This window comes from Vanrija pseudolonga, chromosome 6, assembly GCF_020906515.1.
Source record: "Vanrija pseudolonga chromosome 6, complete sequence".
NCBI lineage: Eukaryota > Fungi > Basidiomycota > Tremellomycetes > Trichosporonales > Trichosporonaceae > Vanrija > Vanrija pseudolonga.
Window position 1 is genome coordinate 225,893 of NC_085854.1, and position 16,763 is coordinate 242,655.

At 65.6% G+C, this 16,763-nt stretch overlaps 5 protein-coding genes and 1 non-coding gene across 6 annotated transcripts; 3 read left to right on the plus strand and 3 right to left on the minus strand.

The window, feature by feature from the left end:
- The first annotated feature begins 1,045 nt into the window (after positions 1–1,045).
- On the plus strand, positions 1,046–1,143 carry LOC62_06G007882. The gene is made up of 2 exons: positions 1,046–1,082; positions 1,108–1,143. It is a non-coding gene; the product is annotated as a tRNA-Ala (tRNA).
- A 724-nt stretch (positions 1,144–1,867) lies between these two features.
- On the plus strand, positions 1,868–4,780 carry ETNPPL (Ethanolamine-phosphate phospho-lyase; the record flags this gene model as incomplete). Its single annotated transcript, XM_062774403.1, has 1 exon — positions 1,868–4,780. The coding sequence occupies one exon, from the start codon at positions 1,868–1,870 to the stop codon at positions 4,778–4,780; it is 2,913 nt and encodes a 970-aa protein (XP_062630387.1).
- Positions 4,781–5,471: 691 nt separating this feature from the next.
- PLT5_1 (Polyol transporter 5) lies at positions 5,472–7,753 on the minus strand. The gene is made up of 2 exons (XM_062774404.1): positions 7,430–7,753; positions 5,472–7,256 (listed from the first exon to the last, which is right to left on the minus strand). The coding sequence occupies exons 1-2, from the start codon at positions 7,532–7,534 to the stop codon at positions 5,550–5,552; spliced, it is 1,812 nt and encodes a 603-aa protein (XP_062630388.1). The 5' UTR covers positions 7,535–7,753; the 3' UTR covers positions 5,472–5,549.
- A 1,056-nt stretch (positions 7,754–8,809) lies between these two features.
- Positions 8,810–10,019, plus strand: LOC62_06G007885 (uncharacterized protein; the record flags this gene model as incomplete). The annotated part of the gene is made up of 3 exons (XM_062774405.1): positions 8,810–9,144; positions 9,381–9,449; positions 9,907–10,019. The coding sequence occupies exons 1-3, from the start codon at positions 9,015–9,017 to the stop codon at positions 10,017–10,019; spliced, it is 312 nt and encodes a 103-aa protein (XP_062630389.1). The 5' UTR covers positions 8,810–9,014.
- A 1,153-nt stretch (positions 10,020–11,172) lies between these two features.
- Positions 11,173–13,666, minus strand: gst3_2 (Glutathione S-transferase 3). Its single transcript, XM_062774406.1, has 8 exons — positions 13,415–13,666; positions 13,281–13,373; positions 12,859–13,212; positions 12,658–12,801; positions 12,092–12,196; positions 11,961–12,053; positions 11,528–11,899; positions 11,173–11,459 (listed from the first exon to the last, which is right to left on the minus strand). The coding sequence occupies exons 1-8, from the start codon at positions 13,481–13,483 to the stop codon at positions 11,283–11,285; spliced, it is 1,407 nt and encodes a 468-aa protein (XP_062630390.1). The 5' UTR covers positions 13,484–13,666; the 3' UTR covers positions 11,173–11,282.
- A 176-nt stretch (positions 13,667–13,842) lies between these two features.
- Positions 13,843–16,675, minus strand: GAL4_3 (Regulatory protein GAL4). Its single transcript, XM_062774407.1, has 7 exons — positions 16,417–16,675; positions 16,278–16,307; positions 16,151–16,239; positions 14,920–16,111; positions 14,336–14,880; positions 14,009–14,290; positions 13,843–13,958 (listed from the first exon to the last, which is right to left on the minus strand). Exons 1-7 carry the CDS (start codon positions 16,651–16,653, stop codon positions 13,898–13,900), a joined length of 2,436 nt encoding a protein of 811 aa, XP_062630391.1. The 5' UTR covers positions 16,654–16,675; the 3' UTR covers positions 13,843–13,897.
- Positions 16,676–16,763: the final 88 nt, after the last annotated feature.

Consider the following 16,763-nt stretch of genomic DNA (forward strand, 5'->3'; position numbering starts at 1 on the left):
ACCACCTGCAGCGTAATGGACAACTCGCCGACTGGCCCGCTGCCAAGGCGGACACGGAGGGGAAGGAGGGGGGCGTTAACGGCCGACACCGGCACGGCCATGGGCCCGGCGAGCGAGGCGACGAGGAGGACAAGCCAGATCTGCACCAGAACTCGGCACACATCCCCTTCGTCAACTCGAGCTCGCCTGCGTACCTCGCCAGCAGAGAGCCGAGCGCGGGCGGGTCGTCGCCGAGCTGCAATGTGCAAGAGGGGAGATTGAGCATCTTGACGCAAGTGTACAGACTGCTGCCCAGACGCAAGTGTACAGCCAGCGCAGATCTCGCTCGCCTCTGCGCCTCTGCTCGGACGCAGTACAATGACGCAGCAGCGTAGCGTACTCGGACGCTGCTCGCTCGCTCGCTGGTCGCACTGTCCCCGTGCCTACTAGTGCCTCGTCGTCACAGGCCCGTGCTAAAGGCCAGTGCTGGCAGCGGCGCCGAAGCGGCATGTCCTCGGCATGGCAGCAAGCGAGGCGCAGTGGAGCAGCAACGTTCCAGCAATAGCGTAGCGCGGACTGGAGAGTGGCAGTGGCGGAGGCGAGGGAGGAGGTGCCAGCCAGCCAGCGGGATTGCGACAGCGAGGCTTGCGACGGCGAGAAGAGAGGAGGATTGTGCCCGCAGCGAGAGCGAGGAGGAGGCATACCTGCCTGCCTGCGCCTGCCGTGCGTGCCGAGGCCAACGACGATCTTGACGGCAGCGCGCAGAGCAGCACGCACATACCCCCCACGTCGTCGCACGCCGTTCCCATGCCACTCAGGTCCAGGGGGATCGCCACGGCACGCCAGCAGGGTACGGGGACGCAGCGCAGCGCTGCGCTGCGCTGCGCTGCGGTGTATGTAGATCATCGTGCGCAGCCAAGCAAAGCAAGCACAGCAGGGGATCCAAGCTGCGCCAAGCAAGCAAGCGTTGCGTGGGTCGTCGTGGGCAAGTGGACGGGCTGCGTGGGCCAGAGGCAACGCACAGCGACGGGGTCAAATAAATGTGAAAAATTCGCTCAACACCCCCGGGCGTGTAGCTCAGTTGGTAGAGCGTGTCATTAGCACGAGTACTGCGGTACTACTACCTACTTGACAAGGTCTTTGGTTCGATTCCTAACTCGTCCAGTGTGTAACACTTTTTGCGGAGCGGGAAGGGGCTGGAGAGGTGTTGTTGTCGAGGGCGTGGTGTGGCGCGGATCCCTTGTGTGGGCGCAGACCCCAGTTCTGATGCGGGCGTTTGTGTACGTGTACGCTGTGTGCACTGCAAGACGCGAGCAAGGCGTTGCCGCCATCGCGTCGCGGGGAAACAGGAGGGACGCCGAAGACGACGACGACGCGCCGACTCCCTCCCCTCCCACCTCCAAGCTGCCTCGGCGCCATCGACTCGACCCGACGCCGACCCCTACAGCCTCACCCCACGAGGCCAACCCCGTCCCACGAGATCCATAGACTCGTACACATACCGCAGAATCAATAACACGAATGTCCGACGCGAACGAACCATTCGAGGACAAAGCTCAATGTGGCGAGCGCATTGGCAGCCACCCTCCGCCAGGCATCCCGCGGTATCTCAACGCAGCCTACCGCTTATCCATCCCTCGGGAAGAGGCGTCTCCACACGCCAGCACTAACTTGCGCGATGCGCCAGAACTCGCCTTACGCGATACACGACGAACGGCCGTCGGATGGTAGCCAGCATCAACATTGTTGTAATCTCCCCGGTGGTGAATCTCGTTTTGCCTGATAGTTGGCTGTTTTGCCGATACCCGCGCAGCCACGAGATATATGACGCAACGACGACCGACCCTACCCAACGTTTCTGCTCAACACCACCACAACCACCCCCACGATGAGCTTCGACCCGCACGCCGAGCCCCTCGTCCGCCCCGCCATCAGCGCAGACGACGCGGTGCGCGTCGCGCGCGAGCGGTACGGCATCGCTGGCAGCGTCAGCGAGCTCGGCTCGAACCAGGACCGCAACTTCCTCCTCACACCAGCGAAGAGGGACCATAACGTGCAGCGCTACCTCCTCAAGTTTGACAACGCGGCATACCTGACGCAAGAGATCCAGACGCAGAACGACGCGCTGCTGCGCTTGTCTGCGGCCGGGCTGACTGTCCCCGCGCCAGTGAAGTCTCCGGCAGGCAACACCATCGAACATGCCCTCGTTGGGGGGAAGGACGTGCGCGTCCGCCTGCTCACGTTCGTCGAGGGCGAAAGCATGGTCAAGGACGGCGTGCTCGCCCCGTGCGTGATCGCGCAGCTCGGCGCGCTGGCCGGCCGCGTCGTCTCCGTGCTCGCCACCTTTCCGTCGACAGGCCTCGACCGAAGCCTGCAATGGGACCTGCGCAACGCCGTGCCCGTGGTAGAGGGGTACATCGATTCCGTGGCCGCTGACCGGCGGGGCCAAGTACTCGCCGCGACCAAGATCGCCTACGACCAAGTCTCTGCCGTTGCGTCCCGCCTGCCTATCCAGCCGATCCACGGCGACATCACAGACGACAACGTCGTCGGCAGCCGCGACGCCTTCGGGCGCGTGCGCCCCACCGCCGTTATCGACTGGGGCGACATGGGCACGGGGTACCGCGTCGCCGAGATCGCCGTGGCCGTGAGCTCGGTGCTGCACCACCAAGGGGCGGGGCGCGCCTTCGACGCGCTGCCGGCCATCGCCGCGTTCGACGCCGCCGCCGGCACGCCGCTGTCCGACGCGGAGATCGACGCGCTCTGGCCGCTCGTCGTGTTGCGGGGTGCCGTGCTTGTCGTGAGCGGCGCGCAGCAGGTGGCCTTGGAGCCCGGGAACACGTACGCCAAGGAACGCATGGAGGCCGAGTGGCGCCTGTTCGAGATTGCCGCCGAGCTGGACACGCGCGTCGCGGCGGCCGGCATCCGCGCCGCGCTCGGCCGCGAGGCTAGCCCCCCGCCCAGTGTGGGCACGCTGCTCGACCGCGCGTCGACCGCGGTCCGGCTTGACACGGCCTCCCCGCTCCTCGCTGCAGGCGTGTGGCTGCGCGGCGAGGAGGCCGAGGCCGCGCTCGCGGAAAAAGTCTACACTGCGCGCTTTGCGTACGGCGAGCACCGGCTCACGCGGACCATTGGGCCCGGGAAGGAGCGCCCGGTGAATGCTGCGCTGTTTACGGAGCTTACGCTCGCCGAGCCGGTGGCCCTCACTGCGCCGTTTGCGGCCGAGGTGGCCGCCACGGCGGACGGGTTCACGCTGGCGTCGCCGACGCACGGCACGCTGCGCCTGTTTGGCGACGTCGACTCGGCGCCCTCTGGCGCCGTGGCCGAGGGCGCGCCGCTCGGCCGCGCGACGGGCCGCCTCAAGGTCCAGTGGGCGCGTGCGCACGCGCCCCCGCCACCGCTCTTCACCGACGCCGACTCGCTCCCCGCGTGGAAGAGGCTCACGTACGACCCCGCCGCCTTAGTCGCCGCCCCGCCAGCCGACTGGCTCCCTGACGTTGCTGCTGAGCGGACGCGCCGCGAGGCGGCCGTCGCGGGCGCCGCGGAGCGATACTACGAGATCCCGCCCGACATCGAGCGCGGGTGGCGCGAGCTGCTCATCGACACCACGGGGCGCTGCTACCTCGACATGGTGAACAACGTCGCTGGGATCGGGCACGGGCACCCGGCCATGGCGGCGGCGGTCAACCAGCAGCTGCTCACGCTCAACACGAACAGCCGCTTCCTGTACGCCTCGCTCGCCGACTATGTCGAGCGGCTGCGCGCGCTCGCGCCTGACCCGTCGCTGTCGGTGGTCATGCTCGTCAACTCGGGCTCCGAGGCCGTCGACCTCGCGCTCAAGCTCGCGCGCGCGCATACCGGCCGCCAGGACGTGCTCGCGCTCCGCGAGGCGTACCACGGCTGGACGGGCTTCACTGACGCCGTTTCGACGTCGGCGTACGACAACCCGTACGCGGCCGCGAGCCGCCCCGCGTGGGTGCACGTCGCCGACGCGCCGAACACGTACCGCGGGGCACACCGCGATACCGACTCGCGCGACCCCGGCGCCAAGTACGTCGCTGACGCGGTGCGCCTGCTCGACGACCTCGACGCGCAGGGCCGGCCCGTGGGCGCGTTCCTCGCCGAGCCAGTGTTCGGGAACGGCGGCGGCGTGCTCTTGCCCGACGGATACCTCGAGGGAGTGTACGCTGCCGTCCGCGCCCGCGGCGGCGTGTGTATCTCGGACGAAGTCCAAGTCGGGCTTGGCCGGCTCGGCCACTACACCTGGGGCGTGGAGCAGCAGCGCGTCGTGCCGGACATCATTGCCGTCGCCAAGGCGCTGGGGAACGGGTATCCCCTCGGCGCAGTATACACTACGCAGGCGATCGCAGACAGCTTGGTGCGCGAGGGCATGTTCTTCTCGTCAGCGGGCGGCGGGACGGCGAGCGCGGTCGCCGGGCTCGCCGTGCTCGACGTGATGCGCGACGAGGCGCTCCAGGCCAACGCGGCCGCGGTCGGCGACCTGCTGAGCGCGGGCTTTGCCGACCTCGCAAAGCGCCACAAGCTCATCGGCAAAGTCCACGGCATGGGCCTGTACCAGGGCGTCGAGCTCGTGCGCGACCGCGCGACGAAGCAGCCTGCGCCAGAAGAAACCGACTGGATCTGCGAGCGCCTGCTCGACTACGGCGTGATTATGCAGGCGACGAGCGAGCGGCGTAACGTGCTCAAGATCAAGCCCCCGCTCACGCTCACCCCGGCCCATGCACGCGTGTTCCTCGACGCGCTGGACGCGGTGCTGGGCGAGCTGGAGGCGAGGGCATAGGCGTGCATGGGACACCAACAGGCGCAGTGTATAAAGGAGAGGTGGCAGTGGCAGAGTAATAATGTAGATACTTATTGATGGATCGTGGCTCGAAACTGCAGAGAAACAGACCCAGCCTGGCAACTACCCCTTGACCCACACCCAAAGAGCGCACCACGACGACACACGGTAACTGCATTGCCGGCCATCGCTTAGACAGTGCGCCGAGAGTGCGCCGAGAACGCGGGGCACGCTACGCCGAGTGAGCGGCGGAGCTCTCGAGCGGAGGGTACCCTCCGCCCAAAGCAAAGTGGCACCGCACGCACACACGGAGTTCACAGCCCAACGCCGCACGCCGACGGCGAGTTTGCACGCGTGCATGCGAAGCAGCACTGCGGAGCTTGGTGCGCGGAAACTTGGCGGAGACGCAACGCCGAGGCACTGCACTACCCCACCTGCAGCTTCCCCTGGTGCGTCTTAGTGCTTTTAGTGTGTTTGAGCCGGCGCCATGACGACGGCGTCGTGTTAGTTTGGGCAACGGTGACGACGGTGGTGGGCAACGAGTTGTGGGGGTTGTGGGGGTTGTATGTTGTCTCAGTGGCAAGACGAGGCGACGAGGGGAGTGAGTGGCGAAGGACGTGACGCTTCGAGCTGTGTCAGTGTCCACCAGCTCAGTCAGTGCCCAGCAAGTGGCGACTGCCTCGCCCATGCTGCACGAACAACCACTGCATTACTACACTTCCTATATCAAACTCTTCCTTCTCTACTCGACCGCTAAAACACACCACACCTAGTTGTCGACGGGGCGGGGAGGGGGAATGTTCCTGCGGAACAGGGTGTGCTGGATCTGGTAGTTGATGTACGACTTGGTGGGGACCGAGAAGACCTGGTCGAGCTCCTCGAGGGTGAGCGCCTTGGTCTCGGGCACCCAGAGGAAGATCATGATGAACGCGATGAGGTTCAAGCCGGCGTAGAAGCAGAAGGCGCCCACGTTGCCCATGGTACGGAGCATGGGGGGGAAGGTCATGCCGAGGATGGCGGCGAAGAAGAGGTTGATCATGACCGAGAAGGCCATGCCCTGCTCACGCTGGATGGTGGGGAAGACCTCGGCGCCGTACAGGAAGCACACGGGTCCCTCGCCGACCGAGTAGAAGATGGTGAAGATGTAGATAAACAGCGCGATGAGGGCGAGACGCGTCGTCGAGAAGACACCGCCAGTGCCGTCGGCGGCCGGGGCGTGCGAGTACTGGGGCAGGAGGAACATGAGGCCGGTGATGAGGACCGAGATGCACATGCCGGGGAAGGTGGCGAGGAGGAGAGCGCGGCGGCCAAACGTGTCGATGGTGAAGACGGCGGGGATGGCAAAGGCAAAGTTGAGCGCGCCAAAGCCGAGCGAGGCGTAGAGCGCCTGGCGCTCGCTGAAGCCCGACTCGTGGAAGACGGTCGACGAGTAGAAGGCGATAATGTTGATACCGCACATCTGCTGCGCGAGCATGACGGTGCCGGCGGCGAGGGTAGCGCGGCGGATACGAGGGATGCGGAAGCAGTCGAGCAGACGCGAGATGTAGGTCGAGCCCTCGGCGAGCGCCTTCTCCTCCTCGTAGAGGACGTGCGAGTAGTAGAGGTCACGGGCGGCGATGATGGGGGCCGAGCGGATCTTGAGGTACGACTTGAAGGCCTCGGGGTAGCGGTTCTTCTTCATGAGCCAGCGGGGGGACTCGGGGATGAGGAAGATGAAGAGGGCAAGCGGGAGGGCGGGGATGAAGGCCGAGCCGATCTGGAGACGCCAGGCGATCCTGCCAGTGTTCATGACCACACAGTTGGCGGCGAAGCCGAGGAAGATACCGAAGCAGACCCAGAGCTGCCAGCCCATGGTGAGCGCGCCGCGGATGCGGGCAGGGGCCATCTCGGCAGAGTAGACGGGGACAGTGGCGGCCTTGGCGCCGAGACCAAGACCCATGACGAGACGGACAGCGAGCATCGAGCCCCAGTTCTTGGTGAAGGCGGCAGCGATGGGGGTAGCGACGAGACAGATGGCCGTGACGAAGATTTCGCCACGGCGGCCGAGGAGGTGGTTGAGCGGGTCCGAGAGCCAGACGCCGATCAGGCCGCCAGAGAGGTATGGTGCCGAGTTGATGAGACCAAGGATCCACTCGTCGCGCGGGCCTCCGGGCTCGTTGTGCGGCGTGTTGATCTTGAACTCGGCCGGGAAGGACAGGTTGGCGCCGTTCGAGCCCGTCTGGTCCCAGCCCTGCGTGGCGGCACCGATCGCACACAGCAGCATGGCAAAGTAGAGCATCTTGGGCTGCGACCACTTGTGGTCCATCTCGTGCTGGAGCGCCTGGCGCTCGTCGGCGCTCAGCGACGGGATGTGGTTGAATCCATCGGGGTCACGCGCGACGAGCGCAGCGTTGGCGAACAGGTCGCGGTACTCGTCCAGCCCCTTGTCCTTGGTGAAGAGCTCGGCGCCCTGGATCACCTGCTCGTCGGTGTAACGCTAGGAAGGTGTTAGCCGAGGTCGGTTGTGAAGGTTTTTTTGTGAGTGCGATGACGAACGCGGGCAAAGCCCGGTTTTGGAACCGTCGTCGCAAACACCACCACGGGAGGGAGGGAGGCGGGCGGTGGTGGGCACAAGGCCCAGCCACACTGCTACCACAACACAACACTCACGAGCAGGGGGTTCTCAACAATGTTGTTCTGTTTGCGGTAGGTACCATCGTGGTGCTGGTACTCGAGCTGAGCGTCGGTCTGCTTAAACTCCTTTTCGTCGGCCATGGTAGTGGTAGAGGATGCTTGAGGAGAGGTTGGGGAGAAGATGAGACACGCCAGAATGGTCAGGCTTTATACACATCGCGTCGCCGGGGAGCCCGAGGGGCATATGCGGGTCGCCAACAGTCGCCCGACTGGCCCCCCGTTGGCCCCTCGGTCGCTCTCCTGTTCCCTCCCCGGCTGCTTCTGGACCGCGAACGGACGACTGCGACTGGTGCGGCAAGTGGTCCCACGAAAAACCCCTGTCCTCCGTCCGGCGGCAATGGCCACGAGTCACATCGCAACCGGCGGCAGGTGGGTTTGCTGTTAAGCGAGGAGGCGAGGGGGAGGCGCCGCAGGTGGGTGAGCGAGGTGAGCGAGATCCGGCGAAGGCGAGGCGAGGAACGACGAGGCGCGGGGCGCGTGAGGCAACATGCCGCTCGCTCTCCTCACTGCGTGCTACCACTTGGTAAGCCGAGCCGCCGCACAGCCGCACGAGAGCCGCCAGCAGCCCTGACTGACTGAACGCCCATCTCCATCTGCAGCTGCAGCTACACAGCGGGGCAGGTGCGCGCCCCGGTGCAAGCCAATGTCGGCCAACAGGCCCCAGAAGGGGGGCAAGGGGGGCCGTTTGACCCTTAGTACCGGGGCCAAGTGGGCCAAGTGGTGCAGAAATCTATAAGCGGAAGCGCTGCTCCGACGTGCTGCTTGGCTGTGGGCCGCGGGTGTAGAGCGGATGGTCGTGTGAAGTCTGCCTTTGAATGGCATGGCAAACCACGAAATGGTCGCTAGCCTAGGGTGCCAAAGGGTCACGAGGATGCCGCCGGCAGCCGTCCTAGCCCGCCGGTAAGTAAGCGAGCAGGGGGAGGACAGGCGGGGGCTGCGCGCTCAGCTGCCGACCCTTGAAGAGCATTGGTTATTCTGTCAGCAACCTCGTTGGCAATAACCTCGCCGATGCCGTAAGGTTTGGGGTGTGGGTGCCTTGCAAGGTCGAGCAGGTCGTCCAAGACAAGCACGCCGCTCCAAAATCGGATGCAACTGTCCTTGGCAATTCGGTCAACCATCTTATCGACCTGCCGCCGTCGTGGTGGGGGGTATACCAAACCGTTGCTCGCCCACACGACGAATGGTGAAACGTCTTGCTGAGAGAGCGGGCGAGCAAGTGGAGCCGCCGCCGTTGCCGCGGCAGCTGCCCCACATTGTCAATAACCGTTGCGGGAGTTGACACGGGTTGGCAACGCCCCCGCCTCGACGCCGCCGGCGAGTGCGCTCGACCCTGGCCATTGCCGCTGACACCTGGGTGTTGACAGTGACGTCGACTGCGACTGTGGCCGCCGCTCGGGTGACTTGTCTACCGATAAAAGCGTTTATTGCGTGCCGTGCGTGGCCTCTGTCTGCCCCACGCAGAGCCCCAGATGGAGGAATAATTCTAGCTCGATCGCCCGTCCCCAAAACACGTTGCAGATCGGTCGCGCACGACGCTTGACGCTTGTGCCGTACGCGAGATATGAAGCGGCGCGCCATCGCCGTGTCGTCGTCGCCGCCAGTGTTCTGGAATAGAAAACACCCGTGTGAGCTCGAGCTCTTCTTCGTGGTGGGGCACAGCCCCATCCGCTGTGTTCGACAATCCGACAACAGTGAGCCGAGGTGTCTTTCCGAGGATCGCGAGGGCGAGGTGGAGCGGGGCGGGGCGTTGGGAGCCGAGCCATTGACTGGAGGCCACTAACTCTTCGCACAGGGGGTCTCGCGACCTGCTGCGGGAGGTATCCCCCGGCCCACGAAACGCCAACCTGATCGACCTGTGTAGGGTGTGAGCCGCTGTCGACAAGTGCCCCGTGGAGGCCGATTCCGAGGAGTTTGAGCGGCACGCCAGCGGTGAGCGGAGGCACGACCCCGCTCGGCCCGCTCGACGGCGGCGAGGACGACGGCGAGCTGTGGTCCGGTGAGCTCTGGAGTGGTCTGGTCCGCAGCCACAGCCGAGGGTCGGATGGGTGGGTCAAGGGGTCGAAGCTGGGGGATTGACGAGGTTGGGTCCCCAGCCTCCCCCGGCCAGGGTGATCACTGGGGCGAAGCTCGAGGGGAGGACGGGGTGTCCCCGTGGTGGCTCCCATGTGCCCCATGGCGGGGCACACTGTCGACCCCAGGACTCGATAATGCGACGCCTTGATCGTCAGCTATGCTCACTGACAGTGTACTCACATATCATCGCAGGACATGTCGCACGGCCGCGGGTGGCATAGGGCCGCTCGAGCTGGTGAAGAGGCGAGGCGGCATGAGGGAATGAGGGGAGCAGTGAGTGGGCGCGTGGCCGGTATCGTTGTCGCCTTTCCCAGCCTTCAGCATGCTGACAATCATCAGTACCACAGCACTCGCTCGCGCTAGCGAGAAGCCACCCACAGGTCGCGACCCGTCCCACCAGGCTTTATACCGCGCGATCACAGCTCGCAGGCCCGGGCAAGATTTCTTGGCCCGCCAGTCTTGGCTCCTTGGCCCCGCGCGCCAAGAGCCGTAACCCAGGTCCAGGTCCGGGGGGTGGAGCCGCACGCACGCACGCATGCGCAGCAGCGACCCAGTGCATATGTGCACACTGCCGCCGGTCCCATGCATGGGGGTTTGGGCGGACAGTTGAAACTTCGGATGTTTGGGATGCGCAGGGCTGGTTGGCGGCTTTGTCGGATGGGGTGGTTCCGAGGCCTCAAGGCTCCGAGTAGGATCGATGTGCTCGCTGCCGGCGGGAATGGGCGCCACTGGCCACCCGCTGAGAGGGACTGCTGTGTGTGGGGGTGCGTGGGGGGAGCCTTGCGGACTTGGGGGTGTACCTCCCAGCCCCCGGACGGGGGTGAGGCGCGAGGTGAGCAAAGTGTGGCCTAGCAACTACTCGGCGGCGGCATCAGCACCGCCCGCCAGCCCCACAGCACGATAGAGACGAGCCTGGGTCCGCGTCACAGCGGGGTCTGGGGCTGCTGTGAGGTGAGCCTTTGGTGGGCCTCAAGCTGCGGACCGTCACTTTGCGCGGACGGAGGTGAACTGGGGTGCGCACCGTCCGCGGCCAGCCAGCCGGCGGCAAGAGTCGAAGTGGGATTGGCGCCGGTAGGAAGGAAGTGGAAGAAGCTAAAAGCTGTGTTGAGCAGCGAAGGACACCTCAGGTATACAAGTTGGGACTCGCCCTGCTGGTGTTGGGTCGGCGGTGGACGGTGAGCTGAGGGACGTGTGGACGAAAGTGAGTCATCCCTTCGCCTCCGGCCACGCTCGACCATCTTGGTCGACGGGGGTGAGTCGGCGGCGCGGGCTGGGAAGCTTGCGCCAAGTCAAAGAAGTCATGGGAGGTACGCGCTCCGTGTGGCTGCTGGTTGGTTGGGTGTGTGGGCTGCGACGGTCGAACAGCTGGTTGCGGGACGAGGAGATGAGAGGAAGAGCAAACGCAAGACCACGATATGTCGGATGCCTCTTTCATCGGCACCTCGCCCCGCCTCGCTCCCTCCTTCGACCAGCACCCCTTCCGCCCTGCTGCGAGCATGCACGTCCAGTGCTCCACCCACCCACCCCACTGCCCCCCGCCGGGCTCCAGCGCCGCTCTGCGTGCCCCGCTAATAAGAGAGGCGAGCGGACGACGGCCCGCTCGGGACATCCACATCCGATCCGACGTGACGTGCGTCCACCAACATGGCGGCCACACCACCCCACAGCCAACGGCGCCGTGGCCTGCTCGTCCTGACATTGACCACTCGTGGCGTCGGACCCCGGCCCGCTTACATACATACTTGCATACACACCCCTACGCTTTCTGCTCCTTCTCAGCGGCCGCCACGCCGGCAGCGATCCGCTCCTGCCCCCTCTTGTACGCGTCGCGCGCGCGCATCCGCGCGACCCACGCGCGCGTGGCCGGGCCGACGTCGTACTGGCCCTTGCGGTTACCGTTGACCAGCGCGTCGAGCGAGTATCCCATCATGAACTGTCGCGGGCGAGCGAGCGTCAGCGAGCGGACACCGCTCCTCTCTTCTCCAGTCCAAGCCCACTCACGTCGCCTTGTCCCGGCTTATCCGTCCCAGAGAACCACTCATTCGCTACCAGGTACTCCTCGACCTCGCCCAGCGCCGCCGCAATGTTCGTATCCGCCACGCCGGCAAACCACCCGCCAAACGCCCCCGCGCCCATCTTCATCCCCGGCAGCATCTTGTACCACGCGACCTTCTTGAACCCCTCGACGCCCTTGGCGACCATGAACGCGGGCTGGAGCCACAGCTGCAGTGTTCCTTCCGCGTAGTGCGCCCAGAAGACGCTGTCGTCGCCTGGGGGCGCCTCGGCGGAGGGCGAAGAGTGGCGAGTCAGGAGGTAATGCGTGATGTACCCGCTCTCGGTGAGCTTCTTCCCGTCGACCTCGAGGACTGGGGACTGAGGTCGTGTCAGCGAAGACCGACGAGAGCAGCATGGAGAGGCGGCCGGCCACACACACCTTGCCCATCGGACTGATGGCCTTGAGCGACTCGCCGGCCCAGCCTTGTTCCGTGCGGAGGTGTGTGACAAGCTCGTACTCGAGCCCTAGCTCCTGCGAGCGTCAGAGATCCACAATGGCGCCGCGCGCACCTCGAGGAGCCACACGATACGCTCGCCGCGCGACGGGTGGAGGTAGTGTAGTGTGAGCTTTGCCATGGCGATGTGAGTGAGCAGTGGGGCGCGCGTGCCCCCGCGCTTTCCGCGTCGTGACGCTCTTATGCATCTCGTCTTGTCGCACTGTTAGTGCTCGCCGGCACGCCGTCAGCACGGCAGCGGCACGGACAGATCTTGGAATGCACTCGACAAGTCCCATGGTCCCACTCGGTCCCACTCGGTCATGTGGCGCCGCGTGCACTGCCCCCACGGCGACACGCCCCCGCGTCTCCAACAGCCGCGGCAGTGGGTCGTCTCGCGGCGACTTGACCCCGCTTCCGTGACATCTCATCGAGAGATGGACATCCGAGCATATCTTTAACATGCATACATGGTGGGGGGGCCGAGTGCCCCGCCGCTGGCTGCTCGCGACACGGACGTGCGTGAGCGCCCCGCGAGCCAGAGCCCCGCACCCCCCCTCATCTTATCTCCCCCGCACTGTGCCTGTGCCGCTGCGCGGCACGCTACAACTTCGCCGCGGCCGCCTTCCTTGCCTTGGCCACCTCGCCCGCGGCGGCCGTGGCGCGCGCCATGCCCCGCACGAACGCGGGGCGGGCCTTCATCTTGGCGATGTACGCCTTGGTCTTTGGCCCGATAGGAAGCTGGCCGCCGCGCGCGAGCTGGTCGAGCGCGTAGCCCATCATGAACTGGCGGAGTGTCAGCTTTCCTTTGCCCCTCTCCCCCCCGCACACCGCGCCACTCACATCGCCCTGTCCAGGCTTGTCGCCGCCCGAGAACCACTCGTGCTCCCCCAGAAACTCCTCGGCCTGCTGCAGTGCCGGCGCGATCGTGCGCCCCGCCTCTGAGGTGTACCACCCCGCCAGGGCCAGCGCGCCGGCCTTGGTGCTCTCGTTCTTGGCGAACGCGCGCGCGCCGCCGCCGAGCACGACAGTCGGCTGCGACCACAAAAGCAGGGTCCCCTCGGCAAAGTGCGACCAGAAGACGCTGGCGTCCGACGGGCTCGCCTCGACGTTGGGCGAGGAGAAGTGCTTGAGGAGGTAGTATGTGATGAAGCCGGATTCCGTGAGGAGCTTGCCGTCGATCTCGAGCGCGGGGGACTAGGGGAAGCGAGCGTCAGCGAGCTTCCTCGGCGCACACGACCATGTGGGGGGAGGCTCCAACGCACCTTGCCTAGCGACGACACCTCATTCAGCGTCTTCTCAGCCCAGCCCGACCGCGCGCGGAGGTGCACGCTGAGGTCGTAGTCCACGCCGAGTTCCTGTCGTCGTCAGCCAAGGTTGCTCCAGGTCCATGCCCCACCTCGAGGAGCCAGACGATGCGCTCGCCGCGCGATGGGTGGAGGTAGTGCAGCAAGGGCTTGGAGGGCATGCTGGAGTCTGGCTTTGTTGCGAGATGTGAGATAGATGGAGGTGGTGCCGGGTTCTTGGTCCCGGAGGTCGCGCTAGTGAATCTGCCCTCGCCGTCGGTTAGGTCGAGGTGCTGGATGCTCAGAGGATGGAAGCCGTCGTCGGGAGATGGAAAGCGTGATGAGGAGCCGTGGATGTATACTTGCACGACTTGATGGATGCAGGACAACAGGACGAGCAGGTTGTCACCCGGCTATCATGCCCCAGGGCCGAGACAATCGTCATGATCATGACTCAGGTCATAGCCGCTCGGCGCCCCACACGGCCATCAACACCACCCGCCTCCTCGACTCCCGGTACACCATTACATGATAAAAAGTACACAGATACGCAGTCAAGTTGGGCAAGTCCAGGTTCGGAGATTAGGCAGACGCATCTAGCTCGTCGAGGACGACGGCCAGAGCGTCATGAGGGTCGCCAGGTCGGCATAGGGCAGCCTGACGGGGTCAGCACGGCTTACATCCACTCTCTCAGCCGCCCAACTCACAGCTGGTGCGCAACATCCCCCGCGTCCTGCCACTGCGAGTTGGCAGTAAACAGATCCAGCAGCGCGTTCACATCCGTCGGCACATTGTCCGGCTGGACAGGCGGCGTAAGCAGGTCGATGATGCGCAGGCAGCGCTCGGCGAGCGGGTCAGTCTGGATGGCGCGCAATGTGAGCGTCTCGCGCGTCTGCCGCACGGCTTCTTGCCACGCTGCGCGGTCGGGCGACGTCACGTCGGTCCATAGCGCGATGAGCGGGACGAACGATGACTGGAAGAGGAAGTGACTGGGGGAGGTCAGCTACACCCATAGCCAACTCGGCGTTACTCACAGCCCGTACCACTTCTCCAGCTGATTCAACTTCCTCCCCTTGAAGAAGTCGTGAATGTCGTAAATCGTGTCCATCGCGCTCTGGAGGCAGTAGCTCGACAACGTGTGCTCGAGCTCCTCCTGCCCCGTGTGGATGGCGCTGAGCGGCAGGCGCTGGAGCGCGCGCTCGAGGAACGCGCGGCGGTGGAGAATGATACGCAGATTACAGTATCGCCAGAAGAGCTTGTGCGCGGAGAAGTGCAGCCACGGCGTGTCGCGGAAGTGGTCGTCGTGGGTCACGGGCGACGCGAACCACTTTGGGATCGTCGCGTGCCAGTGCCGAATGTCGTGGTCGAGCTCGAGCACCTCCTCGCCCGACGGGGGCGGGGTCGAGATGACGCGCTCGTAGATTCTGTTCGCGCAGAGGTGGAACGACGCCTGGTAGATGAGCGACGTGTAGATTGTCGTCTCGGACGACGCGGGCGGGACGGCGGGCGCCGACGGCGTAAAGTCGCGGTCCTGTACATTGTGGATCATCTTGACGTCTGCGGAGCCGTACGGCAGTAGCTAGACTCGTCAGCGAACATACACACACAGCACACTCACGATCGGCCTTCCAAACGTCACACTCGCTCCGGCGTCAAAGATGAACACGACCCACCACACGCGTCTCCGCACCTCGCGCTCAAACGGCTTGATGTTCCACATCGGCAGCTCGCGGTGCAGGCCGAGGCCGATGGCCATGCGCACCGCAATGCCGAGGTACACGCTGCCCGCGTTGCTCTTGTTGCGCTTCTGCGCGAGGTTACTCAGCAGCGTGAAGGCCTGCACGAGCGTCAAGCTGCCCGTTTCCAAGTGATCAACCGTGATAACCGCAATCGCGCGCTCGAGGAAGTGGTCGACAATGTACATTGGCGCCGTGGAGCAGATTGCCCCGAGACCAATGACGACGTGCATGAGCACTGCCCACTGCGCGCGCGGCGGGCGCGGGATCACCTCGGCATACTGTGCGCGGAAGGTGCTCTCGTGGATGATGGGGTACTGCGTGTGGTAGTGCTCAAAGTACGCGTCGATGTACCTGCTCATCTCGGCGTGGGACGGCTGCCAGTTTTCCGGCGGCGCCGGCTCGGCACTGGGCGGGATGTGCGATAGCGAAATCCCCCCCGCGACGATCTGCAGGATACTGAGCAGCGTGGACCCCGACGCAAAGCCGAGGTATCCCTCGCCGTCGGGGTCGACACTCAGACTGGCCGTGCCGTCGTTCTCGTGCGTCGTGCCGCGCTTGCGCTCGTCCCACTCGTATCCGAGCGCGTTGCGCGGCTGGCGCTCGTACGCGTCGGCCGTGGACGCGACCGTCTCGAACGACGCCTGGGGGTTGACGCGGCTCGCGGGCGAGAGGTGGTGCGGCGGCGGGGGCGGGGGCGGCGCGTGCGTCCCGCCGTGCGGCTCGAAGAAGAGCGACGACGTCGGCGACACGCTAGGCGGCGGGAGCATGCTGCCGGACGGCGGGCCCGTCGGCGGCGTCGGCAGCGTGCTGCTCGCTGTGCTGTGCCGCCGGTCGCTGCCGGCCGGGTTGCCCGGGTGCGCAAAGATGCCGTTCGTGCCCAGCACTGGCGAGATGGGGAGCCGCGGCGACGCGTGGTGCTGGTGGTGGTGCGCTTGCGGGTGCGCGTGCGCGTGCGGGATACGCCGGCGCAGCTCGTCATCCAGGCTCGCGCTGGCCTCGAGCGCGTGCGGTGCGTGCTCGGCCAGCAGGCGTTCGAGCCGCTCGACGCGGTCTTCCACCTCGGCGATGTACCTAGCGAGAGTCAGTGCAAACTACGGCCTTGACACCCACTTCTTGCCGCGCCGCGGGACCTCTGCTTCGGGGAACACACACGTCTTGCCGTACCGCCGGCACTGCTCGCACGGATGGATGCGGTCGCACTGGCGTCAGTCGGCGGCGATGAGTCGGGGCAGCTTACCTTGCGTTTGAGTCGGCGGCACTCGATGCACTGCGTGTGTCAGCGGGGCTGGACGGCGTGCGTGGGCGCGGCGTAAGGCTCCAGCAGCGGCGACGAGCAGCGGCGTTGTTGCGCAGCATTAGCCTATGCGCCCACTCACCGAAATCTTGGTGAGCACCGGCGCGGCGCTGTCGTCCGGCGCACCGTCGCCCGAGCCGTTGTTGTTGGCGCTGGCGCTGTCGCCTTCCGAGCCGTTCGAGCTCTTGCCCGCCGGCGGAGGTGCTGCGGTCACACCCGCAGGGCCGGCGCCAGTAGCTGGGCCTGCACCTGCACTGGCAACAGGTGCAGGCGCAGCACCACTGCTGCTACCGGCGGCGGCACCAGCGGCAGGTTGCATTCTGAGCGGAGATGTGTTGTTGTGGAGAAGGATGTGGAGAAGTCGAGTCGGAGTTGGAGATCCGCCCAGGTTAACTGACTGCGCGGGCTGCACGGGGCGGAGGGGCCACT